At 46.1% G+C, this 19,171-nt stretch overlaps 1 protein-coding gene across 2 annotated transcripts in view; it reads right to left on the bottom strand.

Moving 5' to 3' along the window:
* Positions 1 to 2,106: 2,106 nt before the first annotated feature.
* GGA2 (golgi associated, gamma adaptin ear containing, ARF binding protein 2) overlaps positions 2,107 to 19,171 on the bottom strand; it is a 37,217-nt gene continuing 20,152 nt past the window's right edge. Inside the window, exons 10-18 of one of the 2 annotated variants that reach the window (XR_004961653.1) lie at positions 16,849 to 16,974; positions 15,827 to 15,946; positions 15,529 to 15,554; positions 15,052 to 15,182; positions 13,326 to 13,483; positions 8,802 to 8,971; positions 6,638 to 6,748; positions 4,850 to 6,109; positions 2,107 to 2,231 (exon numbers count right to left, since the gene is read on the bottom strand). Coding sequence is in view for 1 of the 2 variants with exons in the window: in XM_036279169.1 (XP_036135062.1) it covers positions 5,999 to 6,109; positions 6,638 to 6,748; positions 8,802 to 8,971; positions 13,326 to 13,483; positions 15,052 to 15,182; positions 15,529 to 15,554; positions 15,827 to 15,946; positions 16,849 to 16,974 (953 nt within the window). In the remaining variant the exon portion in view is untranslated. Of the gene's footprint in view, positions 2,232 to 4,482; positions 6,110 to 6,637; positions 6,749 to 8,801; positions 8,972 to 13,325; positions 13,484 to 15,051; positions 15,183 to 15,528; positions 15,555 to 15,826; positions 15,947 to 16,848; positions 16,975 to 19,171 lie in introns of those variants that run through there. The other variant, XM_036279169.1, reaches the window with a different exon arrangement.

Genomic DNA, 19,171 nt, shown 5'->3' with positions numbered 1-19,171 from the left:
GAAGACTTTTTCTTTCTCCAATAAATTGCCTTTAGATCTTTGTCAAAAATCAAATGACATAATGTAAGCATTTCTGGACTCTTCATTCTGTTCTGCTATCTGTTTCTTCTTGTACCAATACTAAACTTTTTATTTTTATTTTTTATCCTCACCCAATGACATTTTTTTCATTTATCCTCAGGTAGAGTGGGAGGGAGAGAAGGAGGAAGTGTGAGAGAGAAACATCAATGTGAGAGAGACACATTGACTGGTTGCCATCCACACAACCCTAACTGGGGCCAGGGACAAACTGCAACCGAGGTACGTGCCCTTAGCGGGAAATGAACCCAGGTCTCTCTGGACTGCGGGCTGATGCTTTAACTGCTGAGCCAAACCGGCTAGGGCCAAACTGTTTTGATTACTATAGTTTACAGTACTTTTTGAAATCCAGTAGTGTAAGTCCTTCCACTTTGTTCTTTTAAAAAATTAATTTGCTACTTGAGACCCTTTGTATTTCCACATGCATTGGATGATTAGTTTACCAATTTCTGCAAAAGCTGCTGCTGGAATATGGATTATATTGATTTTTGTTGTTGTTGTTTTAAATCCTCACTCAAAGATATTTTTTCCATTGCTTTTTAGAGCAAGTGGGAGGGGGAGAGAAACATCAATGTGAGACACATCGATTGGTTGCCTCCCACACACAACCGACCGGGGCCTGGGATAGAACCTGCAACCCAGGTATGTGTCCTTGTCTGAGAATCAAGCCTGAAACCCTTCAGTGCACAGGCTGACACTCTAATCATTGGGCCACAATTGATATATAGCTCAATTTGAGAATTGTCATCTTGACGATATTGTCTTCCAATCCATGAACATGAAATGCCTCTCCACTCACTAAGATCAGGATTCTCAACCTTGGTGCTGTTGACATTTGGGGCCAGATTAATTCTTTGTTGTGGGGGCTGCCCTATACATCGTACAATGTTCAGCTGCATCCCTGGCCTCCACCCACTAGGGGGCAGCAGCGACCTTCCCCTATTGTGACCACCAGAAATGTCTCCACACATTGCCAAGTGTCCCTAGTGAGAACAGCCCCCCCGTTAAGGACCTCCAATTTAGATATCTCTCAGCAGTATCTTGTAGTTGTACATTGTAAATGTCTTGTACCTTTGTTAAAATGTATTCCAAAGTGTTGTATTCATTTTAATGCTATTGTGAATAGAAATTTTAACGATTTCAAGTTTCTTGTTATAGAAGTACAATTTTTATATACTTGTCTTGTACCTTTTGGCATTTACGGTTTATCAGTATTAATTTGAACCTCACCAAAATTTTAAATATTTGTTTTATTTTATGAGGTAAACTTTAAACAGTTCTGAGCAAGGCAAGTCTTTTCCTGTACTGGAAGCCAGGTGGACAGGCTAAGAGCAAATGAAATGTCTTAGCTAAGTGCCATGTGGTATTATAGTCACTTTACATATATTAACTTGTTTAATTCTAAAAATATAAACAATCCTACTATCCACTCGACAGGAGAGGACACTGAAGAGGATAAATCACTTGTCCTGTCACATGGCTAAGCAGAGGCAGTGGTGAAGCCGAACAGAATTATAAATAAGGGTTGACTTATTTCACACTGTTGGGGCTTAGAAGACCTCAGACTAAAAGCCTAAGTATCTGGGCCATAACACTAAACAGTGGTCCTCAGCTTTCCTAAAGCCACGACCTTTAATACAGTTCATGTTGTTTGCCCTGGCCGGTTTGGCTCAGCGGTTAGAGTATCGGCCTGCAGTCCAGAGAGACCTGGGTTCAGTTCCTGCTAATTCAGTTCATGTTGTGGTGACCCCCAACCATAAAATTATTTTCGTTGCTACTTCATAACTGTAATTTTGCTACTGTTATATCTTAGGTGACCCCTGTGAAAGGGTTGTTCGACCACCAAAGGGGTCATGACCCACAGGTTGAGAACCGCCACACTAAAGTATGTTTTTCAGCTTCAACTTTAAAATACTTCTAAAAGTGAGATGAAGTATTCAAGAATAAAAATCAAAGGCGCAGAATGTTTACACTTTTTAAAGTGCAAACTATCTCTGAGTGAACATGGTAGAATTGGGATTACATAGGACAAGGGCAGCAAAAGGCCTGTTTTCACTCTGAGCGACATTAAGTGTGCCTTACCTGAGGACTTGCCTGCTTTGTCCTTACTTGGCTCCATCTCTTTCCAGACGAAGTGACACTTTAAGCTGTACCTTAAAAAAGAAAAAAAAGCTAGCCGTGGCCGGTTTGGCCTGCAGTCCAGAGACCCAGGTTCGGTTCCCGCTAAGGGCATGTACCTTGGTTGGTTTTTCCCGGCCATGGTTGGGTCGTGCAGGAGGCAGTCACTCAATGTGTCCCTTTCGTGTCGATGTTTCTCCCTCTCTCTTCTTCTCTCCCTCCCATTCTATCTGAACAAAAAATGGAAAAATGTCCTCAGTGAGGATTAAAAAAAAAAGCTAGTATTGCAGGACACAACCCTACAGTTTTATTTCTTTTCTTTTTTATATGCTCTTATTTTTTTAGAAAGGGAGAGAAACATTGATGTGAAAATCATCATTGGGCTACCTCCTGCACGCCCCCGGCTGGGACTCGAGCCTGAAACCAAGGCATGTGCCCTGCCCAGGAATCAAACTGGGACTTGTCCATGGGTCGATGCTCAATCCACGGAGCCACACCAGCCAGGCTGTTTTCTTAGTTTAAAAAGAAAAAGGCACACCTAGTTGACAGAATTTTATAGTTTTGAGTTGGTGTCTGCTATATAGGAATGTATTTAAAGAATTTGACTTGTAAACACTGTGGCAGTCCAGCACTTTGCATTTTAGAATAGTGCCTCTGCGTTCTACCTTGCGTATCCACTCAACTTACATTATTTTTAATGAGTAGTACTCGTGTTCTTTTGGTTCTTAAGTCATTTATCCTTTTTTTTCTTTTTTTTTATCCCCACTCCAGGACATTTTGGCATTTTTAACTTCAGATAGAGCGGGCAGAGAGGGGGAGGAAGAGAGAAAGAAACATCGATGTGAGAGAGACACATCGACTGGTTGCCACCCACACAACCCCAAACAGGGCCGTGGACAAACTGCAACCAATGTGCCCTTAGCAGGAACCGAACCCGGGTCTCTCTGGTCCGTGGGCCGATGCTCTAACCGCTGAGCCAAACTGGCCAGGGCAAGTCATTTATCCTGTTTTCAACATTTAGTATCTCCATAGTCCATTTATGCTCAGTGACACACAGATAAAGCAGCATTTTACTTTCACTGAAGAAACAACGGGAGGGATTAACGGCAGATGTGGCAAGAAAGACAGGAGAAAACATCAAAACATGGCAAACTCTTGTGGCTGCGGAAAGTGTGCTGTTTCTGTCAGACGATGCCAGTGGGTAGGGTGCAGTGACGGGCACTGAATGCCAGCATAAGCATCTTGGATTTGATTGCACAGGCTTTTCAGGCATTAAGAACTACCCAGAATTTTCCAGCAGGGGATCCAGTACTCAAATTTGTTAGAGAATTCTGGTGGTGGCAAGTATCATGGCTCAGGGAACTGAGAGGCAGGCAACTAATGAGAATGCAGCAGAGAGCAAGCTGTGGTGGTATTTTGAAAGAAAGACTAGAGATAGAGTACCGAGTGGAACGGATGGAGCAGGAAAGAAGGGTCCATGAAGACTCAGATAGATGCTTTCCAATCAAAGAAAATGTAGGTGGAAACAGAGAGGAGGCTGGTTCCATTCCGAACGTTGAATTTGAGGCAACAGTGGAACCTCCAGATTAAGAGGTCCACTGCCGGCCTGAAACATGGATCTGATGTCAGCATGAAGATGGAAGCTGGGAAAGAGGTCTAGGACCCATCTAGAGGTTATCTGCCCCCATACGCTTGCAAAGTCCTAAGGACTAAACCCTGGAGAAACACACTTAAGGGACAAAAGGAGAGGAACAGTCAGAGGTAGGTCAAGAACTAGAGGGGAGCAGGATCCTGGATGAGTTCAGGACAGGGAAAATACTGATCATCTCCACCAGGTCATACGGATTTCTCTCTCCACACTAGCACAGAAAGTGCAGGGCAGGGACTCGCACTGCTGTATCTGCAGGATCTACAAGTGTCGGCCTCATAGCTGGTCAAGCACTTGAGTGAATAAGAGGATAAGGGCTAAGCCTTAAGTGGTCACTGAACTTGATAATAAGAAAGCACTAATAACATAGATCAGGGCTACATTCAGGATCCCCACCCTCAACCCCCTTATCCTGTCCACTCAACCTAAGCAGAGCACCAATGCCAGAAGACAGAGAAGGTTCAGACACAAACATGAGTCCACCTCCAAATGACATGTGTCTCGTTCACACATCTCGATGGAACTTCTTCCTAGGCCGACACTGTCATACAGACCATGAAATAGCTTGAGCCTATAAAAACGATACCTAGCATGTGAACGTAAAAGTAACTTTAGATTAAAATGAATCTTACGTGCATTATGCCAAATGAAGAAATCACCCCATCATTTGTTTTATGAGTTTTCACATTTGCTTAAAAATTACAGCACCCTTCCTTCCCCACCAATTAGTATTGGCAGATTTCTCACTAGATGGAGCTGTTGAAAGATCAGGCTGTGGAGGGCCAGGTTTTGTGATAAAAAGCCCCACAGAGCTGGCAGTTTGAGGCAGAACCCTGCCAGACAGGCGAGCCGCGGAGATTTCAGCCCTTCAGCAGACCATCACAGCAGGGTCAGCTTTCTTCGCCCAAGCAGGCCAAGGGGGCTGTCAAACGAGTACAAAGTGCCCAGCACAGAACTGGAGCAGAGTATTGATTGTACACCTGCATTTTCCTTCGAACCACGAACCTAACGAAAATCCACATCTCTTTTCCAGCGTTGTGCAGATCCTTGGGGCTTCTCTCTTCACCGAAACAGTTCCAGTTCTACATCCTTCATGAAGTCTTCCTTACTTCAAGTGACGACGGTTCCCTTTAGGCCTCTCATCTCTAAATGCAATGGGTTTGCATCTCCTACTTACTCAAAACTCCACGAAGTATATTTGCTACACAGGTATTTATTCAATGACTTTCTCTATTTAGTCACCACTTAAATCACTGCTAAGCTCTTTCCATACCTATTTGCATCACAGTTCTTCATCTTGGGTTGTGAAGGCAACAGACCAGGGGAAGCCTGTTAGCTATGATTTACAGTGACTGGCTCTGGGTCACAGAGGGCTCTAAGTAAATGCCTGTGGAGGAAGAGGATGAGGATAGAGATGAGGGTCCTGAGTATAGGCCCAAACAGGCTGCACAACCCATGGAACCCGAGGCCCGGGATGTGCTTTCCCCTCTGCCCTGGAAGGTCCCTCCATGGGTGACTCTAAGGCACAGTGGTGAAGGACATGACTGGCCCACCGAGTATGGCCCTGTGGTCTAGTGGCAGCCCCTCGCCTGGAAAACAGCACAAGCATTCCATTGAGATCTTCCGGAACATGTGCAAGCAGCATTCTCTAATGGAAATGGAGACAAAGTCTTTCTTGAAAGAGAGTGCCCCAGAAGACACTCTCTGCCCCAAGACCAACTCAGTCCCTTTTAAGGTCCCTGAGATCAGCAGCCTGGGAGCAACCAAGACTTTAAAAGGCTGGCAAGGCACAAAGTGGATGAATGAAAAAGTAATATATGAAAACAACAACAGCTTTGGCTTATAAAACGTCCAACCTGAGGCAGGGAGACCAGTGTCCAAACATACAGAAACAGATATGCTCGTGGCGGGTGGTCATCAGAAAGGCTTTTGCACTTCCCATACTGCCCACACCCCAAGTTCTGTTCCACCCTCCCATGAACCCCCTACAACACACACGCACACGCACACACACTCTACAGAACAAGAGGCTGGCATCTGGAGCCTGAATCAGACAGAACTTGGAACTCTGCACTCGGTCGCCAGGATTAGTCCCATTTGGCAGCACAGGTAACACTGCCCACACTTGAACGGCAGAGTTTGTCTTGTGAAAAGTTAGGTTGCACCCAAGACTGCCAGGTCTGGAAAGTCTTTCACTTCTCCTACTTCGCTGAAAGGCTGTCCGCCCTGGTTGAATGTCAGCTTATACCGTAACCGGATTGGCTCCTGGGCAAAGATATAAGATGGTAAATTAGTGAGGAGCAACAGAGAGACCGACACAAAATAAAAACCTTTCGCCACCCAGGGGTGACCCAGGAACAGCATGTGCATGTTACCTGGACCCGGGCGAGGGCTTCACACAGCTGTGACAGGAACCCCCTGGCCTAGGCCCTGGGACTACAGACACGAGAGAAGCCAGCACACATCCCGGAAGTCCTCCCCACTTGAGGAACCTGAGCTCTCCCTCATGGGAGGAGTCCTCTGAAAGGGTGAGGCCTGCCGGTTGTCCAAGGACTCCTCCCACTGGGGAGAGTCTGTGTCACTTCCTGGGCTCCCAGCCACAATAATCTGGTCACAGGTCTTCTTTCAACAAGCCCCAGAGGAAAACACACACTACTAGGAAACAGTCTACCTCCACTCCCAACCACCCAGAGACTTCAGAGGAAGACCTCAATGTGCTTCTCTCTACCTACCACGCTGCCACCCTCCAGTTCAGGGCCCCACCTCCCTGCTGTGAAAGACACCAGAACATACTTTGTGTGGATTGTCAAGCAGCAGCATCTGAGAGATCACAGCTGGAGGCGTCAAAGGACTGAATGCTGGGAGCTGGGAGCTGGATGCCGGCTGCAGCTTCACTCTCATTGACTACGGGGGACAGGAAATACACCATATTCATTCCTAGTAAACGACAGCTTCAACAAGGAGATCAGGTGAACAGGAGAGCTTGACCTGCACCCCACCAATTGATGTCAGGATCCCAGAGACCGATCCTCCCACACACAGAACGTGTGTGACGCGGTGTCAGTGCTGGGCTCTCAGAGGCACACACGCAGTGAGGGCACACCTTGGGCTGAACTCCAGCTCTGCCTCTGACTAGCTCTGTGACATGGGCACAACGTTTAGCCTCTCTGAGCTTTAGACTAATAATTTACAAAACAGAAGTAACAATAGCACGTGCCCCGCTTCACCAACATAAGGATTAGAAAATGCGTATCTTGGCCCTGGCCAGGAAGTTCAGTTGGTTCGAGTATCATCTCCATAGGCAAAGGTTGTGGATTCAATTCCCGGTCAGGACACATACAAGAGTCAACCAATGAAGCCCTGGTTAGTGTCGGTCAGTGGTTAGAGCATTGTGGGTTTTAGTCCCAGTCAAGGGCATGTACCTGGGTTACAGGTTCAAACCCCAGTCGGGGCACATATGGAAGGCAACCTATCAATGTGTCTCTCTCACATCAATGTTTCTGTTTCTCTCTCTCCCTCCCTTAAAAATCAATGGAAAAATATCTTTGGATGAAGATTTTTTTAAAAAGGAATCCACCAATGAATTCATAAATAAGTGGAACAACAAATAAATGTTTCTCTCTCACTCCCTCTCCCTTCCTGTCTAAAATCCATAAAAATTTTTAAGATTTTTTAAAAATGTGTATCTTTGGCCTGGCCGGTTTGGCTCAGTGGTTAAAGCACGTTGATGTTTCTCTCTCTCTTCCTCTCTCTCCCTCCCAATATATCTGAACAAAAAAAATGGAAAAATGTTCTCGGGTGAGGATAAAAAGAAAAGATAAAAAATGTGTATCTTTGTCTTCCTTTAATCTTCCCTTTCAGGACATGCCCCTTCCCCAGTTCTTGTGATTCTAGTATGGCTGTTAATCTGTGGGGCCCTACTCCCCTTGTAAAGGGGTGGCCCTAATATCCAGATTGGCCAGAGTACCTCATATCCCTGAACATAAGTTACTGCCTAGGTACGCAAGGAACACCACAGCGACAATCGTTTCTTGGGCACTCAATCCACATGCCTCAGATGAGTTTCTTTTTTTTTTTGAGAGAGAGAAACATGGACGCAAAAGGGACACATCAAGTGGCCACCACCCGCACGACCCAACCAGGGCCAGGGACAAATCACAACCGAGGCACGTGCCCTTAGCAGGAACCAAACCCAGGTCTCTCAGAACCGCAGGCCGACGCTCCTACTGCTGAGCCAAACCGGCCAGGGCCTTTTTTTTCTTTTAATACTCACCCAAGGATATGTTTTTATTGATTTTAGAGAGAAAAAAAGGGAGGAACAGAGAGAGAGATTGATGTGAGAGAGAAACATCAATCAGTTGCCTCCCATACATGCCCTGACTGTGGATTGAACCTGCCACCTAGGCATGTGCACTGACAGGGAATCAAACCTATAACCTTTTGGTGTAAAGGACAATGCTCCAACCAACTGAGCCACATGACAAGGACTCTTCCTTCCCTTTTTTCTTTTTTTTCCCCTTCCATATTCATTATTTAATTTAAAATAAATAGTTTTTTGATTTTTCAGGCATAGACTACATTCATTACTATTTGTGACTTTCAGGGGCACAGCACAGGCCAGTGTCTCTGAAACAGAAAGGTTAGGAACATGTGATTCTGGAGCTGCTGGCACCATTCTCCTGCTCTGGGAAGGCCGTCAGAGAACAGAGGAAAGCAGTCAGCAGCAGGTGGGAAGAGGCAGATTCTCCAAGAATCATCTAAAAAACTGCCTGGATACAGACCTCAGGAATCCCCAGTAAAATGAGCCAGTCAAGTTCCCATTTTACCTGCAACTACTTTGAGTGAAGATTCTGTCGTTCCACTTAGCTAATAGACAATGTCCCAGCAAAGGACCTGATGCTCAGAAATGACAGCCTTTTTTGGCAAACCCAAAGGATCTGGCCAGTGGATAGCTCACCTTTGGCACGGCCACCTGAAACATGATGTCCCAGACAGGCTGGGTGGCAGTGCTCATCATGGTCAGCAGCAGGACCTGCACCTCAGGGTGGCCAGGGGCCCCCGTCTGGGAAAAGTGGAGCAGAATTCGGAATCCATTCCGGTCGTACACGATGATCGGAGGCAGGCTGCCTGGTAGAGAAGGGCCCGACCACAGTTAACACTGCCACAGTCTCCAGGCAGCCAGGCCTGAAGGAGACGAGCTCGTTCTCACCAAACGCTGTCGCTCCCCCAGCGCATCCCCTGGTATTAACCCGCTGCACTGCTGTAATCCAAGTCCTCATACTTCTAGCTGGACACCTGTGACCCTCCAAACTGACCTCTCCCACCATCCAACCGTCCTAAACATATTACCAGGTGATTTTCTAAAATTAGAACTTTTTCTTTTCTTTTTTTTGTTAATCTTCACCCTAGGATATATTTTTCTATTGATTTTTAGATAGATTGGAAGAAAGAAAGGGAGGAAAAGAGAGAGAGAGAGAAACATCAATGTGAGAGACACATAAATTGGCTGCCTGCCGCATGACCCCAACTGGGGCTGGGAATTGAACCTGCAACACAGGTACATACCATTGACTAGAAATCAAACCCATGACCCTTTGGTTTGTGGGCTGATGCTCTAACTGCTGAGCCAAACCGACCAGGGCTAACTAAGAACTTCTCAAAAGGGAGATATGATTATGATTAAAATGTATGAACACTATGGAAAATACAGGATATCAAAGAAGAAAATTAGAAAAAAAACACCACACACCCGTAGATGAAAAAATAAATAAACACCCCTAATTCTACCCAGAAATAAGCACTGCTGACATCTGGACCTGTTCTCCTAAGGCCTCCTGTGTATGACTACACACATATCCCTCCTATATTTAACTTCAGAAAACTGTAAAGATAGCAGATTTCTTCAAATTAATAGGTTTAATGGCATTCCAATAGAAATCATAAAGTGATTGTTTTAATGTAGCTATAAAATTATTCTAAAGCTAATTTGGGAGGAGGCCAGGGTACAAAATATGAGCCAAACCGTAAAAAAAAAAAAAAAAAAAAAAGAGAGAGAGAGAGAAGTATAGCTATTTGCATTAACAAGTACTCAGATATGTACAAAATAGCAATTCAAAAAAAAGTGGTATAAACTAAGCATGCTGGACAGACCCAAATGTGAGGATTTCACATATTTCAAAACTGGTGGCTGATTGCTCAGATGGTGTGGCACACATGGGTTGAGCGTCGATCCATGCACCAAGAGGTCGCCAGTTTGATTCCCGGTCAGGGCACATGCCCAGGTTGTGGGCCCAATCCCCAGTGGGGGACATGCCAGAGGCGGCCAATCGATGTTTCTATCTCTCTCTCTCTAAAAATTCAATTAAAAAAAAATTTAAAAATAGCCCTGGCCGGTTTGGCTCAGTGGTTAGAGCGTCGGCCTGCGGTCCTGAGAGACCCGGGTTTGGTTCCCGCTAGGGGCGTGTACCTCGGTTGCAGTTTGTCCCCAGCCCTGGTCGGTTGTGCGGGTGGCAGCCACTCGATGTGTTCCTTTCACGTCGATGTTTCTCTCTCTCTCTCTGTTCCTCTCTCTCCCTCCCACTCTACCTGAACACAAAAAAATGGAAAAATGTCCTCGAATGAGGATAAAAAATAAATAAATAAATAAAAATTAAAAAATAAACAAAACTGGTGGCTGATTAATAAACAGCAGATACCTGGCTAATGATCGAGAAAAGAAAAATTTTTTTAACATTAACAAATTGTATCAGAAACACAATAAACATTTTTATTTTATTTATTCACTTTTTTATCCTCACCCAAGGACATTTTTCCATTTTTTGTTCAGATAGAGTAAGAGGGAGAGAGAGGAAGAGAGAGAGAGAGAAACATCAACGTGAAAGGGACACATAGAGTGGCTGCCTCCCACATGACCCAACCAAGGCCAGGGACAAACTGCAACCGAGGTACACGCCCTTAGCAGGAACTGAACCCGGGTCTCTCTGGACTGCAGGCCAATGCTCTAACCGCTGAGCCAAACCAGCCAGGGCTGGAAAAAATTTTAATGAATCCTTGTTTCATACAACCATCACTTACCAAAATGCAAATATAAAAATGCAATGAAGCCCTCACCAGTTTGGCACAGTGATTAGAACGTCGGTCCACTGACTGAAGGGTCCTGGGTTCAATTCCTGTCAAGGGCACATACCTGGGTGGCAAGTTTGATCCCAGGCCCCAGTCGGGGTCATGCAGGAAGCAACCAAGCAACATGTCTCTGTCTCACATCAATGTTTCTCTCTCTCTCCCCCTCCCCCCCTCCTCTATCTAAAAATCAATGGAAAAATATCCTCGGGTGAGGATTAACACCAAAAAATAAGCCCTGGCCAGTGTGGCTCAGTTGGTTTAGTGTTGTCCCATGGACCTAGTGGTCACCATTTTGATTCTTGATCAGGGCATATGCTCCAGTTTCAAGCTCAATCCCCAGGAGGCAGCCAATCGGTATTTCTCTCTCACTTCAATGTTTCTCTCTCCCTCTCCCTTCCCCTCTCTCTCTAAAAAAAAAAAAAACAATAAAAACACTTAAAAAAATATATAGTTAACAATGAAATTGCCAAGATTCAGCATCGTGCCTTGGACTGAGGAGTCCTGGTTGAATTCCTGGTCAGAGCACATTCCCCAGGTTTCAGTGATCCCCAGTAGGAAGGGTGCAGGAGCCAATCAACGTTCCTCTCTCATAAATGTTTCTGTCTCTCCCTATCTCTTCCTCTCTATAAAAATCAATAAAAACATATTTAAAAAACATGTGCCTAGGCCCTGGCCAGGTAGCTGAGCTAGTTAGAGCATCGCTCAAATACGCCAAGGTCAGGCACACCCAAAAATCAACCAATGAATGCATAAATAAGTGGAACAATGAATCGGTGTTTTTCTCTCTCAAATCAATCAATTTTTAAAACTTAAAAGTAAATCACAAAAAAAATTAAAAAATAGGTTTTGAAAATGTTCATTGTAGCACTGTTATTTGTGTGTGTTTGGTTATTAATCCTCATCCAAAGATATTTTTCCATTGATTTTTAGAGAGAGTGGAAGAGAGGGAGGGAGGAAGAGAGAGAGAAACATGGATCAGTTGCCTTCCACATGGGTCTGGGAATGGAACCTGTTTGGTCCACAGGCTGATGCTCTAACTGCCAAGCCAAACTGACCAGGGCTATAGCACTGTTTTTTTGTTTTGTCTTGTTTTGTTTGAATACTCACCCGAGGATATTTTTCTCTAACTGCTAAGCTAAACCGGCCAGGGAGAACATGGATTATTTTTAAATAAAAAATTAACAAAGTGGCCCTGGCTCAGCAGTTAGAGCGTCGGCCTGAGGTCCAGAGAGACCCGGGTTCGGTTCCCGCTAAGGGCACATAGCTCAGTTGCGGTTTGTGTCCGGCCCTGGTTGGGTTGTTTGCGAGGCAGCCACTCGATGTGTCCCTTTCATGTCGATGTTTCCCTCTCTCTCTTCCTCTCTCTCCCTCCCACTCTATCTGAACAAAAAATGGAAAAATGTCCTTGGGTGAGGATTAAATAAATAAAAATAAAAACATGTGATGTACATATTAAAAAAAAAAAAAATTAACAAAGTACCCTGGCCAGTTTGGCTCAGCAGTTAGAGCGTCAGCCTGTGGACCAGAGAGTCCCGGGTTTAGTTCTCACAAAGGCCACGTACCTCGGTTGCAGTTTGTCCCCGGCCCCAGTCGGGGTCGTGTGGGTGGCAACCAGTTGATGTGTCTCTCACATCCATGTTTCTCTCTCTCTCTCTTCCCCGCCCCCCTCCTACTCTATCTGAAGATAAATGCAAAACAATGTCCTCTAGTGAGGATAAAAAAAAAATTTAATAAAGTTAAGTGTGTAAAGAACTCCTACTAGTTACTAACTGTTTAACTTCCTCTGCCTGGTGCCAGGGCCCTCTGCAGTCTGGCCTCATCTCACCAATCACAGCAGGGCTCTGTGCCAGAGAACAGGGCCAGGCCTCAGATCTAAAGCTCAGCTGTTTCCTGCTCATACACTAGTGCTGGCCATAGGCAGTCACCTTACTTAGCGGGCCTTCAGTTTCCTTTGTGAGAAGGGGTAATATCTACTTTCCTGCCTTGTAGAGGATCCTCAGAGGAAGAGGCTGACCAGTCAGTTCCTCCCTTTCCTTCTAATTCCATCTCTTCTGAGTCATTTCAGGCCAAACCGGACATTCCCTTCTGGAATTCTAAATGAATATCATGTGCCTAAGCAGATTCAACCCCTCTAATTAAATTCTGCCTGCCAATATCTTTCACAGCACCCACCCGAGACAGAGAAAACATTAACGAAAGTATCAGCTAAGGGACATGAAACTGCCTCCTTATCATCTTCCCTGAGGCACAATCTCCACCACTATCTTCTCCAGTTCGAGAGCCATCCCTACAAATCCACACGGGATAAAGCTGAGCATCTAATAGAAAGAAAGAAAAAAAAGGGTGAAACTGCACTTACTGGGCTTAACAGACTCCAAAGGGACAAACACTTGAGCCAGAGGTGTATTCTGGGAAGATGGGGACGAAGCCAATGGACCAGCTTCCCAGGACCAGCCCGGAGATGACTTAGTACCTGGTGGCACTTCCTTGGGGATACTTTTCTGTGGAATATAATTCCTGCAAAGAAATTTTAAAATATCAAGACTAGCAAGAATTCCTAGAATCTATGATTAGGCTTTCTTAAGAACAAGATAAGAAAGGGGAAAAAAGAAAAAAATATATATATTTGTGCATATGTGAGCACGTGTGTGTATTTTAGAGGTATATGTCTCTAGACAAGTAATTTCACCCATGCCTCAGTTTTCTGAGGGTTGTGAGAATTAAACGAGCAAACGTCTGAAAAGCACTCAGTGGGATGTGCGACATACAAAGGACCCGATAAAGGAGCGTTATCAGTCAGGTAACTAACTGTAGCTGTCAGGCAGTCCCTGACAACAGGCAGCTCAGTCAGGCTGTCTCCACATGATCACCAGAGGGATGTGCCAGGAAGACGGCAACACAGATTACAGGCACCACTTCACTCACACTTCGTTATGATTCTGTCCACTTGAAATACAAATTGAAAATATTTTTGGAAAACGAAGTCCAGACAAAGTAACGCACCAAAATCAGAATGATGACAGGCCCCCGTGGAGTGATAAGAGAGTGAACTGGGAAGGAGCCCCTCTGGGGGTGGGAAGCACCACCTCCCAGCACATCCCTGCCACCAGAGCCCCATGGTCTCACTCCACCGGGGTCATGGGCACTCAGCTGTTGAGAGAAGGCAAAGTGCTCCAATATTGCCAGAGGCAAAGGGACAGGATCTCGGGGAATGTGCTTATATTCATGGCTCAGAGGGCCTTCGAGGAAACCTATACCTTTTTTTTTTTTATCCTCATCCAAGGATATTTTTTCCATTTTTTGTTCAGATAGAGTGGGAGGGAGAGAGAGAGAAAAACACTGATGTGAAAGGGCACATTGAGTGGCTGCCACCCACATGACCAACCAGGGCCGGGGACAAACTGCAACTGAGGTACGTGCCCTAAGCGGAAACCGAACCCGGGTCTCTCTGGACCGCAGGCCAACGCTCTAACCGCTGAGCCAAACCGGCCAGGACGAGGAAACCTATACCTTAATCACTCCAAGTGCCCAGCCACAAGAGGGAAATGATTCAGTAAGTGTATATGTGCATATAAGAATCATTATCTAACTACTAGAAAGAATGAGGCAAATTTATATAGTGACATGCAAATTCTCAAAAAGATAATGTGATATGAAAAAAAACACACTGGAGTACAGTTTATAAATTATGACCCCATTTGTGTAAAAATAAGCAACAATAACATTGCTACATGTGTAGAAAAAAAGCAAAGGAACACTCATCATTGTCTTTAGGAGTTGATATTTGGTACTTTCTATATTAACTATTTCTCTAGTAATCAAATTTTGTTTAATTTCCTATTATATCATAATCAGAAAAAAACCCTCAACCTACAAACAACAAAAACATGTTACCTGCTGCTGCTACTGCTTAAACAAACCCTCTCCAGGCCCTGGCCAAGGCATGTCCTTTCCTGACTTATGGTGGGAGTAAAAGGAGAAGAGGGAGAGCAAAGAAGTCCCTGCAGAGAGAGGTCTGACTCTTCAAGGGTCACCCCAGCCCTCGTGCAGTGAGCCCTCACCCCCTCCCCTGCCCGCAGACTCACAGAGGGCCTGAAGGAGGCTGTGGGGAGAGCAGGTCCAGCAAGCTCCTTTCTGCTGATGGGCTCTGAACACCGCCACTGGGCAGCGTGCTGGCAGGATTCCTCTTTTCCTTACAGTAACTCTGCCCGGCAACCTGCCAAACCAGGACGGCTAAACTGAGGCCAGGGTCTGAATGAGCCATGGCGACACCACAGCACAGCTCTCCTGACCCCACCAAAGCTACTGCAGCCCAGGCTGACTACACTGCCTGAAGCAGGAGGGCAAGAAAGGGTTAGGGCACAGGACTCCACATAGACCTTCAGTAAGTCAGAGCCTGGGTACTACTGAAGAGGGTCGAGGCACAGGGAACACAGTAGAGCTGAGGAAGAGGCTTTGGCCTCCAAGTGTACTAGCACCCCCAGGCTATGCTGTAGCGCCCTCTCCCTAAGGCAGCGGTGTCCCCCCCCCTCCTCTGCGGCCCCTGGGAAGAGCCTCCTTACCTTGGTAGCTGGAGCGTCACTGATTCCTACAAGGAAGGAACAGAGGTGCACACCGGTGACTCAGCCTGACGGGAGCTGGAGACTGCCCACCATTTACAGACCACTCAGAAAGCCAAGTACCCAGAGACATTCACCTCATCCGTGGCAAACCAGAGACGATGCGACAAGAGGACCTCTCTGAGCTTCCCAACATACCCAATCCCCTCTAAAATCAGCACATTCTCCCCAAGGGGAGCCAGCTACTCACTGTCCCTGAGCCAGGACCATTCTGTGCCTGTTCCCCAAACTCCACCCTCACCTAGGGCTGCCAGGTCCTGATGGAGGAGAGATGGCGCCACAGTCCCAGCCTGATCAGCTCCACTGTCCAGCTCCAAGTCAATCAGGCAGTTCCTCGTGCAGCCTGTCGGATTCTGAATGACTAGAAAACAGATTTAGGAAGGCAAGTCAGTCAGAAGAGCAAAGTCTCCACTGAAAGCCTGCCAGCTTCTCTGGGGCCTCCTCCCAGTCAAGACATGACATCATCACACCCCGGAACCTTCACCTAGGGGAGAGCTTGGCGCACAACCTGAGCTGGCACCTGCAATGAGGGAACAAGAGCACTGCCTTCCCACCCAGCAGCCAGTCCTCCTCTGACAGCCCCTTCAGCCTGGACAGCAGAGCGGGATCCTCCAATTCAGGCCCTTCTGAGGCTCCTGACCACAGCTAATCAGAACCACCTGCAGGGTCTGATAAATATGCTAACACCCAGCCCAGCCAGTGTGGCTCCGTGGATTGAACATCATCCCATGCACCAAGAGGTCCTGGCTCAATTCTCAGTCAGGGCACATGCCCGAGTTGTGGGCTCGATCCCCAGTAGGGGGTGCACAGGAGTCAGCCAATAAATGTTTCTCTCATCCATGTTTCTATCTCTCTTTCCCTTCCTCTCTCTCTAAAAGCAATAAAAACATGTTTTGTTTTGTTTTTCATGCAAACACCAGGCCTAGTTCTAAGCAATCCTGACTAAGAAGGCCCAAGCCAGGGACCTAAGAGTCTGCATTTTCACCAGCCGTCCAGATGATACTGATGCCACCAGCCTGGCACCAGGAACTACTGAAGATCATTTTCTTGGTCTCTAGCTCCCATAAGTGAGCACCCATGAAAAGAAAAATCTAAACATGGGTGCAGTGCAGCCACCTGTTTCTGTTTACAGCCAAAGCTGGGGTCCAGCCTGCCAGTCAATTCATCATGGTACATGTGGCAGTTAGTTCTCCCAGGAAAGGGGAAGAAGGGATCTGCAGGCTGCCCCCAGGCAGAGGGCAGGGAGAGGCTCTCTGCACATACCTCTGGAGACTGGTATGTCTCCGACCACGCTGGTCACTGTGTTCCCAAAGATGACACGGCCTTCCATCACCTGTTTGTACAGCAGAACTCCCTGGGTGAGGAGGTCATTTGCCTGGAGAATCTCCGCTGAAGAATGAGAGACGAATCAGAATCTCCAGGCTTGGTTGCCAACAACCCGAGTCTTCTGTAAGCCAGTCTACAACACAGCTGTTACAAGGCTCTGCCAGGTTCGGAATATCCATGTCCCCATCACAGGACCAGGCCCCTCTATCAAATCTAGTCACTCAGTCCCTGAACCCAACACTTTCAGGTCTCAGGACAAACAAGGAGCATTTTTTCACCTTCTTCTGTGCCTGTTCTGTCCAACATGATGCCAACAGCTCAAATATGGCTCCGTCAACTAAGGAACTAAAACTCTGTTTTAACTAATCTAAACTTATAACAAAAAGCAGTTTGATCGATGTGGATGTGACTATTAAAATAATTTTTTGGCCTGGCCAGCGTGGCTCACTGGTTGAGTGTTGACCGATGCACCAAGAGGTCATGGGTTCAATTGCCGGTCAGGGCAAATGCCCAGGTTGTGGGCCTGATCCCCAGTAAGGGGCATGCAGGAGGCAGCCAATTGATGTTCTCTCTCATCGATGTTTCTCTCTCTCTCTCCCTCTCCCTTCCTCTCTCTAAAATCAATAAAGAAAAAATATTTTAAAATAATTTTTTGGGTGGTTAAAGTGTCAGCCTGTGGACCAAAGAGTCCAGGTTCCATCCAGTCAAGGGCACATACCTCAGTTGTGGTTTGGTCCCTGGCCCTGGTCAGGGTCCTGCAGGAGGCAGCCAGTCGATGTATCTCTCTCGCATTGATGTTTCTCTCTCTCCCCCGGTCCCTCCCACTTTATCTAAAGATAAATGGAAACATATCCTCAGGTAAGGATTAAAAAATAATAATAATAATAATGAAACAAAAATTTTAAAAAATGAAAGAAGTCCAGCCAGTGTGGCTCAGTGGTTGAGCATCAACCCATGCACCAAGAGGTCGCCAGTTCGATTCCCAATCAGGACACATGCCCAGGTTGTGAGCCCAATCCCCAGTGGAGGGCATGCAGGAGGCAGCCAATCGATGTTCCCTCTCATCAATATTTCTATCTCTCTCTCTCCCTCTCCCTTCCTCTCTCTCTAAAATCAATAATTTTTAAAATGAAAATATAAATAAATAAAATAATTTCTGGGTATTTTATTCAGTTACTGAAAAGCTTTTAAGTATGTAGAGAACAAACTGGTACATGAATCTACCCTTATAAAGTCTAACTATAGATCAAGCCCTGGCCAGTTTGGCTCAGCAGTTAAAGCGTCGGCCTGCAGACCAGAAGGTCCCGGGTTTGGTTCCCGATAAGGGCATGTACCTCGGTCGCAGTTTGTCCCTGGCCCTGACTGGGGTCGTGCGGGTGGCAGCCACTCGATGTGTCTCTCTCACATCGATGTTTCTGTCTTCCTCCCTCTCTCCCTTCAGCTCTACCTGAAGATAAATGCAAAAATGTCCTTGGGTGAGGATTAAATAAATAAATAAATTTAGATCAAGCATTCCTGATGAAAATTTAATGTCCAAATTAAAATGTCCTGAAAGTATAAAATATGACCGGATTTCAGAAATGACACAAGCAGCTCGCGGTCTGGTTTCCCGCAAACACTCTCTCCTAGGGGAAAGACAGAAGAGCGCAGGGCCAGGGGCCATGCCGGCCCAGGTGCCAGACCACTTCTCAGCAGTGACCGGCCATCTCCTTCCTGTCAACAACCAGACCCCGTGGGCCTCTGAACACCACCTAGTAAGTATTCTTGCTCCTCCTGCCCCACCCCAATTGAACCTGAATCTGAGCGAGCCCCCAACAGAAAAAGAGTCTCAGCAACAGAGAACTATGCTAAACACCATGGGGATAACATCCGAGAACTGGGACCAAGAGAAACTCTGTTATCAAAGGACACATTTTTCACACAACAAAGGACAGAATTGAGGCTATCCACTACAAGACTTAAGAAATGTCAGCCAATGTCACAGTATGGTTTTTCTCTGGAGGCTGGTTTAGAACAAACTGTCAAAAAGGAGGGCCAAACAGTAGCAAGAGAGACAGAAATGCCAGGGGCCTCTGAACACTCACTGAATATTTAATTACTCTGAAATGCTTGGAATTTGCTTCAAGGTAGAAAGAGGTGGTGGGACAGAGTGGCACAGCAGAAGCAAGATCGAAAGACTGCTCACCGCTGGTCATTGTCAACGTACGAAGAGTACATATGATTTATTCTACTATTCCTCTTTCTGATGTTTCGAAATTTT

This window comes from Molossus molossus, unplaced genomic scaffold (assembly GCF_014108415.1).
Source record: "Molossus molossus isolate mMolMol1 unplaced genomic scaffold, mMolMol1.p scaffold_m16_p_3, whole genome shotgun sequence".
NCBI classification, from domain to species: Eukaryota; Metazoa; Chordata; class Mammalia; order Chiroptera; family Molossidae; genus Molossus; species Molossus molossus.
The sequence above is the reverse complement of the archived record's forward strand: the minus strand, read 5'-3'. Positions and strand labels throughout refer to the sequence as shown.